At 36.3% G+C, this 19,191-nt stretch overlaps 2 protein-coding genes across 3 annotated transcripts in view; one reads left to right on the top strand and one right to left on the bottom strand.

Moving 5' to 3' along the window:
- The window catches only part of GatB (glutamyl-tRNA(Gln) amidotransferase subunit B, mitochondrial), a 47,091-nt gene extending 46,436 nt beyond the window's left edge, over positions 1–655 (bottom strand). Inside the window, exon 1 of the mRNA XM_083126390.1 lies at positions 385–655. Coding sequence (XP_082982516.1) covers positions 385–536 — 152 coding nt within the window. The 5' untranslated portion in view covers positions 537–655. The remainder of the gene's footprint in view (positions 1–384) is intronic.
- Positions 656–4,633: 3,978 nt separating this feature from the next.
- The window catches only part of msk (importin-7 msk), a 66,123-nt gene continuing 51,565 nt past the window's right edge, over positions 4,634–19,191 (top strand). Inside the window, exons 1-6 of one of the 2 annotated variants that reach the window (XM_083126392.1) lie at positions 4,634–5,018; positions 8,212–8,293; positions 9,107–9,260; positions 15,092–15,250; positions 16,335–16,491; positions 17,049–17,233. In XM_083126392.1, the coding sequence (XP_082982518.1) occupies positions 4,935–5,018; positions 8,212–8,293; positions 9,107–9,260; positions 15,092–15,250; positions 16,335–16,491; positions 17,049–17,233 (821 nt within the window). In that variant the 5' untranslated portion in view covers positions 4,634–4,934. The remainder of the gene's footprint in view (positions 5,019–8,211; positions 8,294–9,106; positions 9,261–15,091; positions 15,251–16,334; positions 16,492–17,048; positions 17,234–19,191) is intronic. The other variant, XM_083126391.1, reaches the window with a different exon arrangement.

Consider the following 19,191-nt stretch of genomic DNA (forward strand, 5'->3'; position numbering starts at 1 on the left):
AAATATATTGGAACTCTCATAGTGGCTCATTCTATTGTGCGAGTGACTACAGTCAACATTTTTGGGAGCATCGGCACTTATTGTCATTTTGCACCCTTCTAAGTATACGAGGAAAAATCCTCTTATGTAAAACCCCTACCTTAAAGTTAAAAAAAGGGTGTAAAGTATCCCTTGGTAAAGTTAAAAGTGCAAGGTTGTGAAGGAACCTGAACACAAGGTTGTGAAGGAACCTGAACACGACAAACAGAAAAGGTTAAAAAGGTAAGGACACATTAAAAAAACCTTCCTCATTGCTGTTGCTGCAAACGAAGGTGCAGCTTTCATCTTTGGTTACGTTTGAGAAGGTATTTTTTAAATACACAGGGATAAATGAAATATGTATACCTTTGATCATGCAAACAACCATCAGCTGTTCTTTCCCTACTCTTCGCAAGAATAGTTCCACTGGAAGTATGCCGTAATCCATTAAATTTAAATATGCTATGTGTTCGTGATATGTGGCAAATACACCTGTCAAACACTATTGGCGATGGCATTATCTAGTATCTACTATAAGAGTAGTTTCAGAACATTTGTATTTTTGTAAACATGGTGAACAAAAACAAGCCTATCATGTACATTCATTGCTTCATCACAGGCATCAATGATGAATCTGAGGTGCACCATTTCCATCACACCATCCCACAGCAGCAGATGTTCCCTGTCCACTCTCTCGAAAATCAAACTAAAATAAAACAAATACATTCGCAAAATATTCATTGAAAGTATAAATTTTATCATAATTCCTAACCATACGCTACGAGGACTCCACTCCAGACCCTCCCGAAAGTTTGAGAAAAATTCACATTTTGCGGGATCCCGAAAAGTCGAATCGGGAAATCCCGACTTCGAGGAATTACTTCCCGACTTTTCGGGATCCCGAGCAGTCGGGAAATAGATAGATAGATTTGGTGTTTTAAAGTCCACTTTATGCACAGTAAGGCTAATCGGGACTGGACCTACAGTTTAAAGTGTGATCCGAACCACTTGTATCTCCACCGGGTATCGAACCCGGGACCCCTTGATTACAAGGCGACGACACTACCACTGCGCCATCGGGAGTCGGGAAATACAGGCCGTGTCCTAAAGGTGTAAGACCCTACTTGAAGCGAGCATCCTCCGAGAATAGTTTCTCACCTAGGAAGAAACCTAATATAGGAAATATTCTAGCGTTTCCTGTAAAAATCTCTTTAAAGAACTAAAGATAATGACTGTGCCAAGCTCATATATATTTACCTGTCTAGTGTATACAAAAGAAAATGTACATAATTATAACGCAAGACACACTGTGCACAGACACAATACAAGATTCTGTTACAAGCTCGACACACCATCAATCAGATTAAGTAAAACATAAAATAGTTACAAGTATTAGGAATTAAGTTATACAACATGTTACCAGAAACTGCTCACAGTGTCTCTCTTAAAAAATTTAAAAGTGTACTTCAACCCTGGTTAAAAGAAAAGGTCTTCTACAATCTAGAAGAATTCGAAATCCATCCCAAAAATGATTTAATATTCTAGAATGTATTGTATTGTTTATTTCCTGTTTTATGAATTATTGTTATGTATATTGCCACTGCCATATTTATATTATTTCATCGTCACTAATATTATAATTGTCTTATGTCTATGTACTCTTACTTTATATATGCATATACTCTCATATTAGTATCTATAACATATTGGAGTTCCATGTAATCCCTCTCTCTATATATAATTATATATTTACATATATACAATAACAAATATGTAACCAATATCTGACGACATCTATTGCATTGTACAATGTCTAACGATGAATAAATATATTGTATTATTATTGAAGAAGAACACTCTTGCCTCACGACTGCCATCTGTTGTTGTTTCTTGCATACCATTTATCATCTTCCATAGTTGATAATAGAAGAGAAGATAAATTTTGTTGTGAATAGGATTCTTTTAATTTCGTTAGGAACCAATATAGTTGAAAATGTCACTTTCCCTTCATGAAACCCTTGAAAATTAATTTTTACGTGTAGACAACGCATGTAGACGTAAACTTATAATCTACTGCACATCACTGCTAAGTTATCACCTTTCGCCATATTGTTTACATAGATTACGTCATGTACGTGTATAACATAGTCTACGTGTAGAATGTAGACTATCGTTGTTTACGCGTAGACGCACATCACTGGTCAAAATCATACTTCAAGTATGTACTTTGCACCTTTAGGACAGAGCCACCGAATGGTCATTTTGAAAAGTCGTTAATTCACGTTCCGAAAGTCGCACGAGTTTAACGCGTTAAACGAGTTATGGCAACTGGCCGTTCCATAAGTGCTTCCGTGCGTTTCGTGAGTTTCATTATGCTATCCCAAAAGTGCGTGCGTTTCGTGCAAGAACGAGATTCACCAAACGCACGGGCCAGGATGCTGGTTTGTTCCGTGAAAATCGTCTGCTCCTTGCAGACAAAGCGCGTGCTGATGGATTCAAACTGCACTAGTTCGGAAAATGTATTATAATTTTAACAGATAGCGATATGAAGCAACATGCACAAGATAAGTATGCCTTGACCGTTCTTAGAATGTGATTAAAATGAGTAACAGTGGCCATAATAGAGTTTATTTTTGTCATAAGGACATTCCTTCCGCTGACGCCATGCGGAAACTTTCTCTAAACAAAACGCTGCGCTTTCGCCTAGCGTGTCCCATAAGTCTGTAAAATAACTGGTTTCACCAGATTCACGAGCCCAGTTATTTACGTTGAATGCGTTCGTTTCGTTAAGACTTTCGGAACGCAGCCAGTGTGAAAATGACGTGTAGAACTCGAAATTTCCAGAGCTTCGGGAAATTTCGAACATTTACCGACTTTGTCGGGAACTTGCGTTTTTCTCCCGTCCCGAATGTCGGGATTTTAAAAAAATCCGTCTCTACCCAAAAAACGCTGTCGCGCACACCCCTAGCAAGTAGGGGTGTGCGGGATTCTGAAAAGTAGGGACCGGAATCGGGGAAAAAAATGATCCCGATTTCGGAAAATGACACGTTCCGTAATCCCGAGCAGTCGGGAAACACCGAATGGTCATTTAAAGAAGTCTTTAATTCTCGACGTTTTCTGCATTGTAAATGTCTGGAACTTATCGGAAATTGTTACTTTTGGTACCAGAAAGGCAAAAATAACCACTTTAGGTGAAAATGGCGTGTAGAATTTGAGGCTGTGTCCGAAAGCTGCAAGACCATACTTGAAGCGAGCATACTTCGAGAGCATACTCGCAGTGCGGTCTTGAAGCCTGGAAGCGGAAAGCTTTCGAACTGCACTTCGACTGCAACGCCAACAGAAGTGAGGAATGCAACAAAAGTTGCTTCGAAACTAAAATTATCAAACATTGACTGTATGTGCCACTCTTGTTTTCCGTGAACAACACACACATGACTCGGCGTGCAGTTTATATAACACAGCACGTTATTAATTATAGAAATATGAAAGAAATTTGCTCTTTCAAATTAATTTTCACACATTCCGCAACATGGTTTACGATCGCGGGAAAAGAAATTGTTTTCTCACTTTTAAACACCTTCTCACTATAGAAGAAAGAAACCACGCATATATGAATAAAACTAATAAATAAAATTACATAGTATTTTAAAAACTTGTTTACTTACATTTCCACACAATGGAAGAACTACAACTACCAGCTGATTGACTTCAGACGTCCATTTTTTTAACAAATGAAAAGCAAGAACAGATCGCAAGTGTGCACCGCTCGTGTGCTGCGTCCTCTGGTCTTGTACACTCGTTTGCTTGGCGCTTTCGAACTGCACTAGGTGACGTCACTTCCGTCAAGACTGTACTTCAAGTATGTACTTTGTACCTTTTGGACACAGCCTCAGATTTCAAGAGCTTCGGGAAATTGAGAATTTTTCCCGTACCAAATGTCGGAATTTAAAAAATCCCATTCCCGTATCGACCCAAAAAATTCTGTCCCGCACACCCCTACTATTTTTTTTTTTAAGGAATTAGTAAAGATCTCTGGAAGCAAACCCCGCTTTCCAGATTTCACCAGCGTGCATCAGACTGGTGCACCAAAAATGATGTCAATTTCGATGAAATTAGGAAAGCTTCATACTGAAACAAATGAAAGTTAGATTCGGAATGCACACGCAAATCCGCGTTTATCAGGAAAAATCACCATCAGTGACTAAATCACAGAAGATATTTCATGAATATTATATATTTACACTTAACGACATCTTATTTTGCATGTGCAGTACGAATTTAAGTGGTATTTCTTTGTAAAGATAACGAATTTTGCAAATGGATGCTTTCGTGCATATTGCAGCAGAAGATGCAGCATGTTTTGATGCATCGGCATACTTCATTTCACTTTACTTGCAAGTGAAGGAGCAGTAGCAGTAGTATTTAAAATGTCGACAGTTTATGCCTGCATCCACTTTATTCGCAAAAACTACTACTTGAGAGGGAAACAGTGTGTAAAATTTATACTGTTGGTTGAGTGTCGGGAAAAGTAAAATCACTAGTTCTAAAAAGGGAAATTCTGCGCAATTTGTGGCAAGTGGCAACACTTGGTACACAGTAGCTCATTGAATGTCTAGTGAGAAATTTAGAGTACACAAAAAATATGAAACAGAATACAAAACATTTTATATTCAAATACCTTAATTTATTTTAATCGTATTTTATTTCCGATGCAACAGAATAAGAATGTCTTGTATAAGCCAAGAGTGGTTTGGTTATTAAGTGTTTGTTGCACTCTTCTGCCACATTCGAAGCCCGCCATGTTACCATCGAATCACGTGAAGTAAGATCAAAGTGAATGTACCGGGTTAAGAAATTGTAAAGAATAGTCACACTATTGTATTTTTTCTAGCTTATTGTGATAGTGACGCATAAAGATGGATACAAGAAAGTTAATAGAAATATTAAGGGCAACTATAGACCAAAACCAACGCCAGCAAGCTGAAGATCAGCTTAACCAGGTACGATGAGTCTTCAAACATGTGCACAATTGCAATTATAACACCATATTACATGAATAATGATTCATAGAATTGATTTGTCTCCCATTTAATGGCATTAGATTATGCATATTAGCGTCAGAGATTAATTTGAAGTCACCTTGAATATTATTGAGAATTAGGTAAACAATTTAATGTAATCCGAACTTTAACTTTGTACTAGATGGAACTGCCTGATTTGTAGTTTAATAGGGTGCCATTGTACAACGAATAGCTTGTTTGAGAAAATAAACGGATTAGTATCTAACGGACTATTAGCTAGCACCGATAATAAATAATTGATCACTATGCCTACTTCCCATGTTGGTGTGGTGCCCATGAAATTATTCGCGCCAAAGTTGTGCACTTCTTACAGCTGTTAAGTTATTCTAATAACTTGTCTGTATACATCATTTCAGTTCTTCAGTGTGTACAGTATTCAATGACAGTAGGGTTACTCATTTGTGGAAACACTCCAAATTAACTATATTGAACACAATGAATCCATGGTAGGAAGAAATTGCAGCACATCAAAATGTAAGGTTGTAACAAAACATTGGTGGCATTTCAAATTGATAGAATGATGCAAAGGTACTACTTTACTATACCTGAGACACCTGGGAATAATTTCTTTCACACTTTTTTACATTGCTAACGTACTATTCTGCATTCCGGAACACTTATTTAGGTGAAATAATTGAATTTGTTAGGAAAGTAATGTATATTTCTTACATTTACGAGTACTTACTGTTCTTGTTTATTTCCACACACAACATGGCGATAGCTTAACATTGATCGTTCCTTGAGCCAGAAAAACCATTGACGTTAGCCCAGAAATTCACGATAGCCCCACAAACCATCACGGGGACGAGGTATGCCTACTAGGTTAGGTTAGGCCTGTTAGGTTTGGTTTCATTAGCACTCCTTTCGTTCAATTTAGCATATACGGACAATACGAGAGCGTATTGTGCTCTCATGCAGGAAGCAAAGGGCAGCAGCAGCAATAGCGCGTCGGAAATAGATTTTCGTACAAAACCACATGCATTCGCATTAAAATGAATCAAAATTACATTCCCGAACTTCAACAACGCTACAGAAAATGATTTGCCTAAGTACTTTCTCCTGTAAATTTGAAGAAATCTGTCTCGGGTATAGTAAAGTGTTACCGATGCAAATAATATTTGCAGGTGGAGTTGACAAGCGTTTATTTTTATGGAGCGAATGTGGAATATAGAGAATGTCTCTTAATTTCGTTAATATTTGGTATACTAACTAAATTTGGCCTTCTAATTATGAATCTGGGTAACAGTTTCATACATCGGAGACACATTTCTATCGGATATTTTCAGTTTTAAATGGTTCGTACTTACCAATTGTGTATTGCGGAATCTATTTCAAGGTGCCATTATGCTTTTTACATGAAAATAACTTTGTTTTTTCATATTACGAGTAATTCTTTTGGGTCCTTTCATCCGTTGCGGAACGTAGAATATTTCGCGCACAGCTGTGGATCATCACGCATCGTGCTTGTGTTTTGTCGATTTGGAGTGGGCATGCAGTGTTGCAACCTTCTTAACTGAAAAATACCTACTTTCGTGTTCATTATGTCATCACAAACCATTGACGGATAGCTCCAAAAAACATTCCTGATAGCCCCAAAAACCATTCACGTTAGCCCCATGAACCATTTCCGCAATGTTGGGTTAGGTAAGCATAGTTAAAAAAATTAAAAAATCTGGTAAAAAAAAAGGCACGTTTAAAAACACTTTCCTCTCGCTGCTGCATACGTTTGATGACGTAAGCCCCTGTCAGTGTTTCAACCCCCTTTTTTTTTAGTATGCTTGCCTAACTTAACCAAACTTACCACATTTCATAGCCTGCCGCTACTTGTAACTGGCTTCGCCATTACACTGTCACACATTAAAGTTAAAACTATTATAAAAAAAACTCACAATAAAAGTCTAAATCTAGCAGATAAGCACACTTTCAACCCAACAGGCATGCTGCTTACAATACATTTGTTGTTGCGTAAGCCAGATCCCATTGTTGCAACAACTCCTAGAAGAACGCTCGAACACCGTTGCCAAACCTACCTCTAATCAAAGTCCGCATTCCACATGCACTTCTACCTCCTCGTTCTCACTGACCAAGCAACAACTAATGCTCTGCAAGTAACAAAAGAACAGTGTGGCAATGCTGTAGACAGCCCAACAAATGCCGAACGTCACTAGTTCTAAAGACTTCACTTATAGTAACACAACATAGATTAATTTTTAGTATCTTGAGATGGGTGCAAATAGCTGGTGGTTTTTCGTTGTCGCCTTCTAAAGGAATCCCAGGTTCGATACACAGTGGAGGCACATTGTGGTTCGGATCCCACTTTAAACTGTAGGTCCAGTCTCGATTAGCCTTAATGTGCATAAGGTGGACTTAAAACACCAATTCAGTCAAAGCTGGTGGTTTGAGACAATAGCGAAACATTCTTACAGGAAAATGCTAAATTACAAAATTAAACAGCATCTATCACTAACTTCAATTGAAATTTTTCCATGCATGCTTCAAGGAAGCTCTCGTAGGCAACATCCAACACCCTGTTTGACCTGCATGTCATATTACGTCAGACTGCTTGTGTACAGGTTTCTTCTGTGTCTTGCTCAGGCATTTATGTATGTCATGATGGAACTCTGCCTGGTGGTGCTGGCAAAAACAAAAATATTCAAATCAATGTAAACTTAACACGATCGGGACTTTGACCAAATAATGAATCTACAAGATTCCGTCACCAAAGTGGGCTCCTGCATGGCCAAATGTTTAGGCCTCTCACTTTTGGTGCAAATGGTCCCGAGTTCAATCCCCAGTGGAGGTACAACACACAGTAGTTCAGACCCTACTGTAGTGGATTCAAAACCAACTTTGCCAAATGTTTGATTTTTGTGATTATTTTTTCCCTGTTTGAGTTTTGTGATTATTTTTTCCCAACCTCCTAGAATCCTCAAAAGGTTAGTGTCATTCATTGTCAATTAGAGATAGCAGCTATTGTTATCCATCTTGAATAACTAAGTCAGTGGCAGGAAGTTCATATATATTTGTGTTGTGTGATATTGAATGTATATGAGCATTTGAATAAATTGCGTGATCTTTTCAAATATCATGACATGCTGAATTTCCATTCCAGATTCATAAAATCATTGGGTTTGCACCAACCCTTCTGCAAGCAGTAATGCTTTCTGAAGTGGATATGCCTGTCAGACAAGCAGGTATGTACCGTATTTTAAAAATAAGTTCTTGTATGTTTATAATATCATCTTTTAGCACATAATTGTTTACAATGTATCACAGAATTTAGCTTTGTTGTATGCAAGTTTAAAATGGATTTTAAAAACCAGTGAGGAAAATAGGTGGGCCAGATGTGTAATTTTGTGTTAATGCTTGCAGGCAAGTAAGACAAACAGCACATGCTGCTAGAAGTGGTTTTATGTGAATAAGTTGTATGTAAGTAATATTGAAAAAACATTATTATTGAGTATCTAGTTTAGTATGTAAATATGACTTGGTATTTAAGTAATATCATCTTGGTATTACAAAAATTCTAGTGTGTCGTTACTATTCAGTATGGGAGAAATTTCAAAACTTGGTATTCAAAAGTTAATACTGGAAATCTGTAATTTGTGTTAATAGGTGGTTGTTGTTGTTGTCTCTGAAAGAGTTTATCAGATTAGAACATGTACAATATTTCAAACATTCGCTGTTAAATATTACAACAGTTCTTTAACTTTTACTTGCATGACAAACAATCCACATACATGTGTACTTTCCTCACATTGGTTGTTCATTCCAATTATTGAAATCAAAATGAAAAAATTGAGCTAATAATCCCACGAAATTGATTTAACTTTTAACTCTTGCTACACAGAATGTAAAATTTGACAAACTGGAAAATTAGGTGTAAATCATAATAAACTACAATAATAGTACGAATGAAAATGAAAGTGATAAACAGAGTCCTATATTTATCAACAACATTGTCATGAAATCCAGAAAGAAGGCTGAAGAAAAGTTCTGTATTTCAGGGGTAATTTTCTTAAAGAATCTGGTCACACAATATTGGTCTGATAAGGAGGTGGAACCTGGCCAGCCAATCCCCTTCAGTATACATGAGCAGGATCGTGCCATGATCCGAGATGCTATTGTTGACGCTGTAGTTCATGCACCAGATCTAATTAGGTAAGTGTACGATATTACTATTTTGTTTTCAGTAATTACTATTGCTGGAAAGATTAATTTTTTAAGACAAAATGTTATTCTGCAAAGCATGCTAGGGGCTTATACATTAAGCCCCTCCCCCTGCAGTTAGGTTACAATATATATATATTGCATTTTCATCTGTTCTGGAAAATCATTTTGTTTTCAGGAAATTTAATGATGTTTTAAACAGGCCTGAACTAATAACTGATGATTTTTTTAGTATTCACGAATATTGTTGCTTAAATATTGTAAGAAATAAAAGTTCAAAATATTGATTAATATTAATATTCAGGTAGTATTGCAAAAAAAGCTGGCTTTTTTGAACGGATGTTTGTTTTTTAGATAAGAAGCAGACTTTTTTGAAGATTATAAAACAAATTTTGGCTTTTTGCCAATTGTAGTTAACCAATTTCACTCGAAGTGTTAGTCAAGAGTTTTAGAGTTTTAAATGTAATATTTTTGAACTAGCTAAGTTATTTTACATGGTGTAGTAGCCAAAAGACACACATTTTTAATTTCTTCTGCAGGGTGTCCAAAAATCACATAACCGAAACTTTGAACGCACTTAACTTGTGTACAAAAAGTGATAGACACATGAATCTTACATTGGGTATTAACTTTGGCAATACATTAAACTAGAAAATCATGTTGTAGATGAACGTTCAGTATGGGCAAAAATTTACTAAGGTGCAAATAGTTTTTGTATGAAGTGAAAACAAACGATAAAAGACAGCTGTGGAGTTGCTTGCAAAAATTTTTGATGTCTAAAGATTTTCTCAGGGGATATTTACCAAATTGATAAAGAAATGATAAATTTGTATGCATCTTACGCATTGCAGGCAATTTATGGGGTTAATTATGGAGTATTCATAAAAAAGTATATATTTTTTTAAATACAAGTTGTACTGACTGGCAACATTGATTGTGTCAGTACCAGATATGCCAGACATCTGTCTATGTTATTCAATTAGTGTCCAGATAAAAGAAGAGACTTGAAATTGGTCGTACAAAAGATAGGTTAGTTTAACGTTCAAGAAATATCCAGACAAAATTAATAGCCTGAGTAAGATTCATGTCTATTGCTTTTTGTACAAAAGTTACGTTCAATCAAAAATCTCGGTTGCATGATTTTTTAGATACCACGTAGTTATTAATTTGTTTTTGCCTTACGTGAGTTGATGTATGTGCCTACTCAATACTATAGTGGTAACCCTTTTGCCTTGTAATCAATGGGTACCAGGTTTGTTCTTCAGTGGAGACATAAAGGTTCAAATTCCATTTTAAAACTGTAGGACCAATTCTGATTAGACTATCTGAGCATAAATGAACTTAAAACAAACTCACATGTTTGTGCCATTGATGTCAGAAGGAATGAAGCAAATGTTACTATTAAACTATTAGACCAGGGGCTAGTAGATGTTTCAGGACAATTAAACTTTTACTATCCAAATATATGCATATATACCCCATTTAATCTACTACAAGGTAGATTTAGTTCCCAAACTAACTTACAATTGTGAGTACTGTTGCTGGAAAAATAGGCTGATATATATAAAAGAATGAGCCTTCCTGATGGCATTGAATAATGATGTCACCTTGTAAACAAGGGGTTCAAGATTCAATCTCCAATGGAGGCCCAGTGGTTCAGGCCCCATATTAAGCTGTAGGTCTAATCCCAATTAGAATATCTTGAGCATAAAGTCGAATTAAACAAACAAAATTTTACTGAGAGAAATCCAGATTTTCTTAATTAACTTATTTTTTCCATTTGTGGTCAATCTATTTCAGTTTCTGCTTCACTTTTAGATCCACTGTGCACCAGGATGATAAGTTTTGCTCAACTGTCAGGCGTGGCCCAGTTGCCAACTATTTTAACTCTGATTTTACATTTGTCAACATGCCTAGACATATTCCATATGCCATAATTTATTTCTTAATAGCATTTCATTTCAAAGGTGCATATTAATGTATAAAGTTTAAAAAATTTGAAATAGGTAAAAGAAATTTAGGTCATCGACTTTTCTAAAATGAATTTACCATGCTGTGTCCTCACAACGGTTGACAACCAAACTAGGTGGCCAAAATATGTCAGGATTTGTACCTGGCCAGGTTTACCAGCAATTAAGGCAAATTAAGGCCCTTCAGGGCTGTTGTGCAAAGGATTATACATAATGCACTTTTAACATAAAATATTTTTAAAGGGGTTTGACACTAGATTTTGTACTTTAGATATAGGTCACCCAGTGGTTATTAGTAACATCATTGCCTTGTAATCAAGGGGTCCCAGGTTAAATATCTGGTGGGGCACATAGTTGTTCGTATCTCACTTTAAACTATAGTTCCAATCCTGATTAGCATTTCTGTGCATAAATTGGATTTAAAATCAAAATCTTATTTTTAGTAGTTAAAATAAAAACTGTATCATTGAGAGTACATTTGATATATATCTAAACATTGAAAATTATATTAAGCTATTAGATTCTTTACAAAATATATACAAAACTGCTCTAGTTATGCGAGCCTACTGAAATATGAAGTTTTCCCAACCCTTGGGGAAAAAAAACATCCTTTCAAAAAAGCCAGCATTTTTGCAACTACTGCTTGTCAAGTTATGAATTCCACATTCACTGTTGTATTTGAAATTTAGGTATTAGTGTCTTTTTACAATAGGGAGATAGCTGTGGAACAAGAGAAATGCAGACAAGTAAAGTATTTTCATTGATTTGCAACACTTTGGGAAGAAGAGCCCAACCAAAGAAGCGACTGAAAAAACTGTTTTTTCAAAAGTTTTTTTTTCCCCCCGGTCATTTCCAACTCTACATGCTGTTGTCTCACGGTTGACAACCACACTAGGTAGCCAAAATATGTCAAGACTTACTCCATGACCAGGTTTATCAGCCATTAAGTTAAATTTTACATGATGCACTTGAAAGCCGGAATACAAATGTAAGGAGTTTTATACCAGATTCCCTATTTCAGATATAGTTAAAGACAAAACTGTATCATTGAGGGTACATTTGATGAGTATGTTAAAAGATGTAGTACTATTTTCTTTCTTCTTTTTTTGCTTCTTGGTCATGTTCATATGTCAAAGTGAAAATTGTACTGTTAGATTCTATTTGCAAAATAGATACAAATGTACTCTAGTTATTAGTGTGTTTATATAGTACTTAGATAAATTTACAAGGGGTACTAGGAAAGTTTTGCAATATGGCGCAACCGAAGATCTCACTTTGTGACAAGTTGAAGGGAGTCAAGACTTGTTCAAACCAGCACTGTAGTCGGCAGCATGACCTTTTCATGTTAGTTGCTCATGAACTGTGGCAGTGAAAAGAACTTGCAATGTCAGCGTGGTCAAAAACTGAATACTGGTCAATTTTGCGCTACAACTTTGCACACTGAGTGCTGAGCAGTGTTTGGAGGAAATGGCTCCTCTGCTGGGAGATGATTGTCCTCATCGTACAACCACATGCAGGTGGTATCATGAGTTTCAGAGAGAAAATTTCAGCCTGGAAGATGCTCGAAGGTCAGGACACCCAGCCTCGTCTGTCACAGAGGAGAACATTGCTGCTGTCAGAAAGCTGCTAAAGTTCAACAGGCCTGTGACGTTTCACAAAGAAGAAGAGGGTTTCTACATTCTTGCACAAGCAATTCATATCATTCTGCACGACCACCTCAAAATACCCCACGCCTTAACTATCGAGAAGATGGCGTGACACGTTTCATGGTACTGCGAAATGCTCAAGAACTTTGAAAATGGAACTTCTTGCTATGTCAACAGCATCTTAACAGGTGACTAAACCTGGTTTTACTATTATGACGTGCCCATTAAAGCCCAGATCAAAGTCTGGGTTTTTTAAGATGAAAACATACCCCTGTCTGTGCGAAAATCCTGATCCATTAAGAAGATAATCGTGGTCGTCGTCTTCACTGTAAGGGGAGTTGTGCAACATGTGGTGCTGGAAACAGTGAAGTCAGTCACCGCAAAGTGTACACCGAGGAGTGCCTGCCCAGAGTTGTTCTAGCTCTCTAAAACATTCATCCATGCTCAAGGGCAGATACGTGGCTTTTGCTACATGACAACGCTCCTGCCCACCGCACCAAAGTTTGCACTGAGCATTTGACAGATACAGGCCTGAACATACTGGAGCATCCTCCCTACAGTCCAGACTTTGTTGCATGCAACTTCACGTTGTTCTCTCATGTCAAGAAGAGGCTAAAAGGGTTGTGGTTTTCCAACAAAGAGAATTTTCTAAGGAATGGAATGACGAGTGTGCCCAGCTTGCTGAGGAAACTTGGTATATTTGATTCAGTGAGTGGTTTCGAATAATGAAGAAATGTATAGAGTATTGTGGAAAATAATTTGAAAGATTGTGAAAATTATTGGTGTATTTCGAAACTTTCCTAGTGCTTTTGTATTAAGCCTACTGAAATATGAAGCTAACACTTGGGGGAAAAACCATCAGTTCAAAAAAGCCGGCATTTTCCCAACTACTGCTTGTGTCTAGTTATGTTTTCCTTGTCGAAAGTTGTATTTTCATTGTAGATATTAGTGTCTTTTTGCAGTAGAGAGATAAATGAAAGCTGTGGAACAACCATGTAATGTATGTTCATTGATTTGAAACACTTTGGTTGGAAAAGTCCAACCAAGAAAGCAAATTTTTTCCGACCACTTCCAACTCTATATTTAGGTATTCTACCACAATTATCTGCATTAATTTATTAGTGTTTTGGTTTCAAATGTTTTAAGAATTATATCGGAATATGAAATTAGCTGTAATTGTATCACAAAATCTACTTTTTCACACAATACTGGTGCAAAATAAATGTAAACTTCATATTTTCATAATTTCCAATAACATTACCAATGTATGGAAAAGTATTGACTGGTGATAGTAAATATATTCCAACCGAAATATATTCCAACCGATATTTCCTGATACCTGTTCAGTCGTGCAAAGAAATACTTCCCCACAAGATTACTGGTTTTAAGACTATATTGTGGAATTATTTTTTCCTTGACTGTTCATCAGTATCAGTTGAGTCCTAGATATTATAAAATATTGACAGGAAGAAATGTTACTTGAAATTTGTAGCATTTTGTCTCAAATACAGACAACTTGATGGAATTTCTTTATATTAAGGTGTCAAAATTGTTTGTTAACGTCTTTGTTTCATGAGGAACATTTCATCAAAATAATCGCATGTACTTAGATATATGCAGATAAAGCTCACTGAAAGGTGGAAATGTAAATTGATGTAGTTAACATGGTTTACAGGAGCTCTCTTGACAATGTACCGTACTTTTATTGTAAATATTGATGGCATCAACAGCATTTGCTAAAATCATGTTGCTTTTGAAAGGTATCCAAAACGTCTTGCACTGTAGGACAAAATGACAGTTTTTATTCAATATGTTCCCTGTTGAGTTTCACACAGGTCTGTAGGTGAAATTGCAGGTTGTTGAGCACATGGGGAAAATAGTGTAGAGCTATAGCATACCATTTATCCTGAACATGGTAAAGATGTGTGTCAGATCATGAATTTTCACTGTGTGCACGTGGTATTTAGAATGCAAAGTCTAATGGATTTATAGCCAGTAAGAATGAGACCCATTCAGTGGTCTTTTTCAACCCATCCAGATTTGACAAGACACTGTCAATTTTTCCATTTGGCCCATGGTGCTTTACTTTTCAGACACCTTGTAGTTAAAAGAACAGCAAAAATCTAACTTAAAACTTGCTTGCATTTTGCTTTCTTAACTGTGCCATACCACCATATAATAGCATTGCTTTATATTGATCATTTAGGGTTCAGCTCGCTGTATGTGTGAGCAACATTGTGAAGCATGATTTCCCTGGACGATGGACACAAATTGTGGACAAGATCAGTATCTACTTACAGAATCCTGATGCAGCTGGCTGGCCAGGAGCTCTGTTATGCTTGTATCAGTTAGTGAAGAACTTTGAGTAAGTATGAATATCTCAGCGGTGTAATGATTTTCTCATTTTTAAGAGCACAGGGTGAATATTATATTACTAAGCCCTGCGACACGTTAAGTTTTCAGCAAATTTTTGCATATATAGAACAAAAAGTGCACACAGAATTTAGTTGAGCTGTAATATTGTGAATTTTCTCACAGTCTAGGATATGACTGGCACTGAAGTTGCAGAGTGCCGTTCTCGAGTTGAAAAATACATAAAATCTGCTTCAAACTTAACCTGTCGTGGGGCTTACTTTGTTGAATTGTGGAGACATGGTCTTGAAGACTTGTCACTTTTATTAGACAGAAAATTATGTAGTGAACATTACTATAGCAATTATTTAGTTGAACAATATTCGTAACCTTTAGCATACAGCAGCCTCTCTCTATATATTTGTAAAATAAAAACTGTTTTGCAGAACAGTGTGTATTTGTGAGTGAGAAAATAAAAAATATATATACTTTTGTAAAAGCTTTGGAAGTGACTACTACTTTTTATGTGAAATTGTGTCAACGTTGTGTGAAAACGTTTTATTTACTACAAAAAACTATATTTTAAATTGGTATCAAAATGCTCTCATACCATTTCCTTTCTTAAAAAACACAATATATTACTCAAACTTGAATAATTTGATCAGTATTGGTACCCTATCAATATATGCTAATAGACACATTGGCATATCTGTTTGTCTGTAAAATTACAAATATTTTTACTGATCCAATGTATCTGTAAATATCTTATTTAGTGCAAAATTCTTCCATTTTGTTATTTTTATAATTATAAACTTATAATTCAGTTTCCTTCATTTTTTACATTATATGTCTAAATATAATTCAGTAATTTTTTTCAAAGTCAAAATCTTTTCCACTCACGTGGGTACAAATGTTAAGTAAAGAGGTCAAGGAACAATTACAAATTTATTTCGGTTCGGGAAGTTTTTATCAGTAAATGTATGGTGAAATTACAGAAAGTACGTACTGTGTTGGGAGTCTAGAATTACCGTATATTTTAAAAAATTTCTTGTGTTTATTCTGAATGTATGTGTTGTAATAGTTGGTTTTTATTGCAGATACAAGAAACCCGAGGAAAGAGGTCCACTCAATGAGGCAATGAACATGTTGTTGCCCATGATACATCAGCTGTGTGTGCGTCTTCTCCCCGATCAGTCAGAACAGTCTGTCCTCCTCCAGAAGCAGATCCTGAAAATATACTTTGCTTTAACCCAGGTATGTATGCTATGTCTTCCATGTTTAGTCTGCTTAAACATTTTAATATGAAGAGGAACCACACAAAAAATCATAGGGGAACATTCAGGGAATTAGAATGCATAGAGCTACATGTTTATGGTGAATAAAAGATTAAGGTTTCGGTACAAAAAACTGGCATATTATGGGATCATAAACGGTATATAAAATGGCATTTCGGTGTTAAAATGGTGAATAAAAACCTAAATTTGATTTAAGAACGACACTTATTAAACAAGATTAACATTTCACTTCTCATAGCACATTTATACAGTCAGTTTTAAGTTTATTCCTGTATAAAAGAGTTCATTTTTGCTCTTGTGAAAAAATATTACAATGCGTTATTTCACATTTCGTGTTTTTGTCAAAAATTAAATACACATGTCCTTCCGATTATGCACATATCAGCTGATACCGATAAGAGTACCAATTAATCTGCTCTACCCCCAGTTTTATTATCAGTTAACATGTTCCCCTACCTTTATTAATGTGTTTTCTCCGTTCATGTCTGAACTTTTTTCTTTATTTCTCCCCTCCAGTATTCTCTTCCACTCGATTTGATTTCACGTGAGGTATTCTCCCAATGGATGGAAATTGCAAGAGTTGTGGCAGACAGACCAGTTCCTGAGCAGACAAATGCCATTGATGAGGAAGAGCGTGTGGATCTGCCTTGGTGGAAATGCAAGAAATGGGCCCTTCATATACTTCAACGAATGTTTGAAAGGTAAGATAGCCTACCTGGTTATGCCTATTCTGGAAAGAAGTATAAATGACAATCTATAAATCAAACAGTGTGTCTTTAAAATAAGCCATTTAGAATGATTTTTGATAAACTTTCCTCCTCAACTGGAACTTTTCTAACGGTAGAAGCGGCCCCGGCGCCCACCCAGCATCGAAACACATGGGTACCTGGGGGAAACCCTGGGGGGTAAAGGCAGTTAGGGGCATGATGCTGATCACATCACCCCCACTCACGACCGGATCAAGAAAGTGTGGGGCGTTACCCCCACACCCCCTATACGCCTTCATGGCATGGTGCTATGCACAGGGGAGCACTTTACCTTTACCTTTTTCCTCAACTGGAAATGTTAAAAGATTTTTGTCAAATCAAGTAATATACCTATGGTGAAGTGGTTAGCACAGATGCATGATGACAAGTGTCCCAGATTTGAATCAGTCTGGGAATAGGCATTCGTTCGTTGTTGAATGTTCCTTAAACAATTTCAACACTCATCCTCATCTTCACGAATAGCCAAAAGTGGCAGAAAAGCAAAGTCAAACAAACTAAATCAATCAATATAACATACAGCCCTGATTAATTTTATTTTTTAAAATGTGTCAGTGAAATTTTAACAGATTCAACATGTAATCTGTATTTAAAGTATCCTGGCCTACAGGGATTGCTGTAGTGAAGTTAATATGTAATAATTACATAACAACAAAAAATTTTAATTGATGCTTGAAAATGTTTACATATTGCATATGCTGCAGTATTTGTTTAGTTTGTTAAACATAGAAAATAGAATATGTAGCTTCATTTCTTGTGTTCCTTTCTTGTTTAACCACAAGATATACATTCTTTTTAAATATATATACAGTCAACTCTCGATTCAATGACCTTGAACAGTTCCCGGGAAAAGGGTCGTTATTGGAATTATTGGAATTTGCACCAATTTTCAGCTTAAAGGGAGCTCAAACGGACACCAAGATGCCTAGGAGATGGTAACACATTTTATCCTGGTAGTTATACAACCTGTTATGCACAGGATGCATGTTATGAGAAGGAAAATAGAACATGAAAAAGTTTTCACAAAAGAGAATTTAAAATAATGTTACTTTGTTTCAATTGTGCACAGTCGTTGCTTTTCCAGGACATTCTTACAATTCTAGTTCATGAGAAACCTGTTTGCACTGAGACCAATGGAAAGGAAAAGAATCTCTCGCTTATTGCAAGTGAAACTCAAAGAATCTTGACAGTCAGACTGGTGCCAGCAAAAGTCGGGAGATAATCGGGCATAATGAATGTTGGATTTTATACGGGTTTACTGGAGCTTTGTCTGTTACAAGATTAACTGGTAAGATTAGATCTCTCGGGAGAAACAACACAACCTCTCTAGGTACGAGACAAAAAAAAAAAAAAGGCAGGGCTGTAATTTTCGTTCTGGTTCGGCTGTGTAAAATACATCGTAAAAAGAAGTCACTTTTCTTTGCTTCAACCAACTTCATTCACCCTCCTTCCCCATTCAAGGGAGCAGTCCAAACTCCTTCCTTGACTTTCATTGTAATCCAGCGTGAAAAAGGAAACGCGCAACTTGCGATCTATTTTCACCCAATCCGTATTCTAGGACACGTCATTAAACAGCGTAGCAGTCGATCATCATTCGGGTTTGTAATTGAATTTCACTTTAAACTGTATATTTAGTCCCGATTAGCCCATCAGCATAAAATGAACTGAAAACAAGCTTTATGAAACTGCTGCGCATTTTCACATATCAAAATGGCAGATCGTTATTTACTCTCACGTTAATCGACGATTTAATGTTGGATTTAGCAGTATTCTCCATGTCAAACACCCACCCCTCCAAACGTTTTCCCCTTGAACAATGTCTTTTTAATCGGTCTCAGCGACCATTCCCTACATTGAACACTTTTTTTTTTTCTCCACATGAATGGTTCTGATGA

Source organism: Lepisma saccharinum, chromosome 8 (genome assembly GCF_977018435.1).
Source record: "Lepisma saccharinum chromosome 8, izLepSacc3.1, whole genome shotgun sequence".
In the NCBI taxonomy this organism is placed as follows: domain Eukaryota; kingdom Metazoa; phylum Arthropoda; class Insecta; order Zygentoma; family Lepismatidae; genus Lepisma; species Lepisma saccharinum.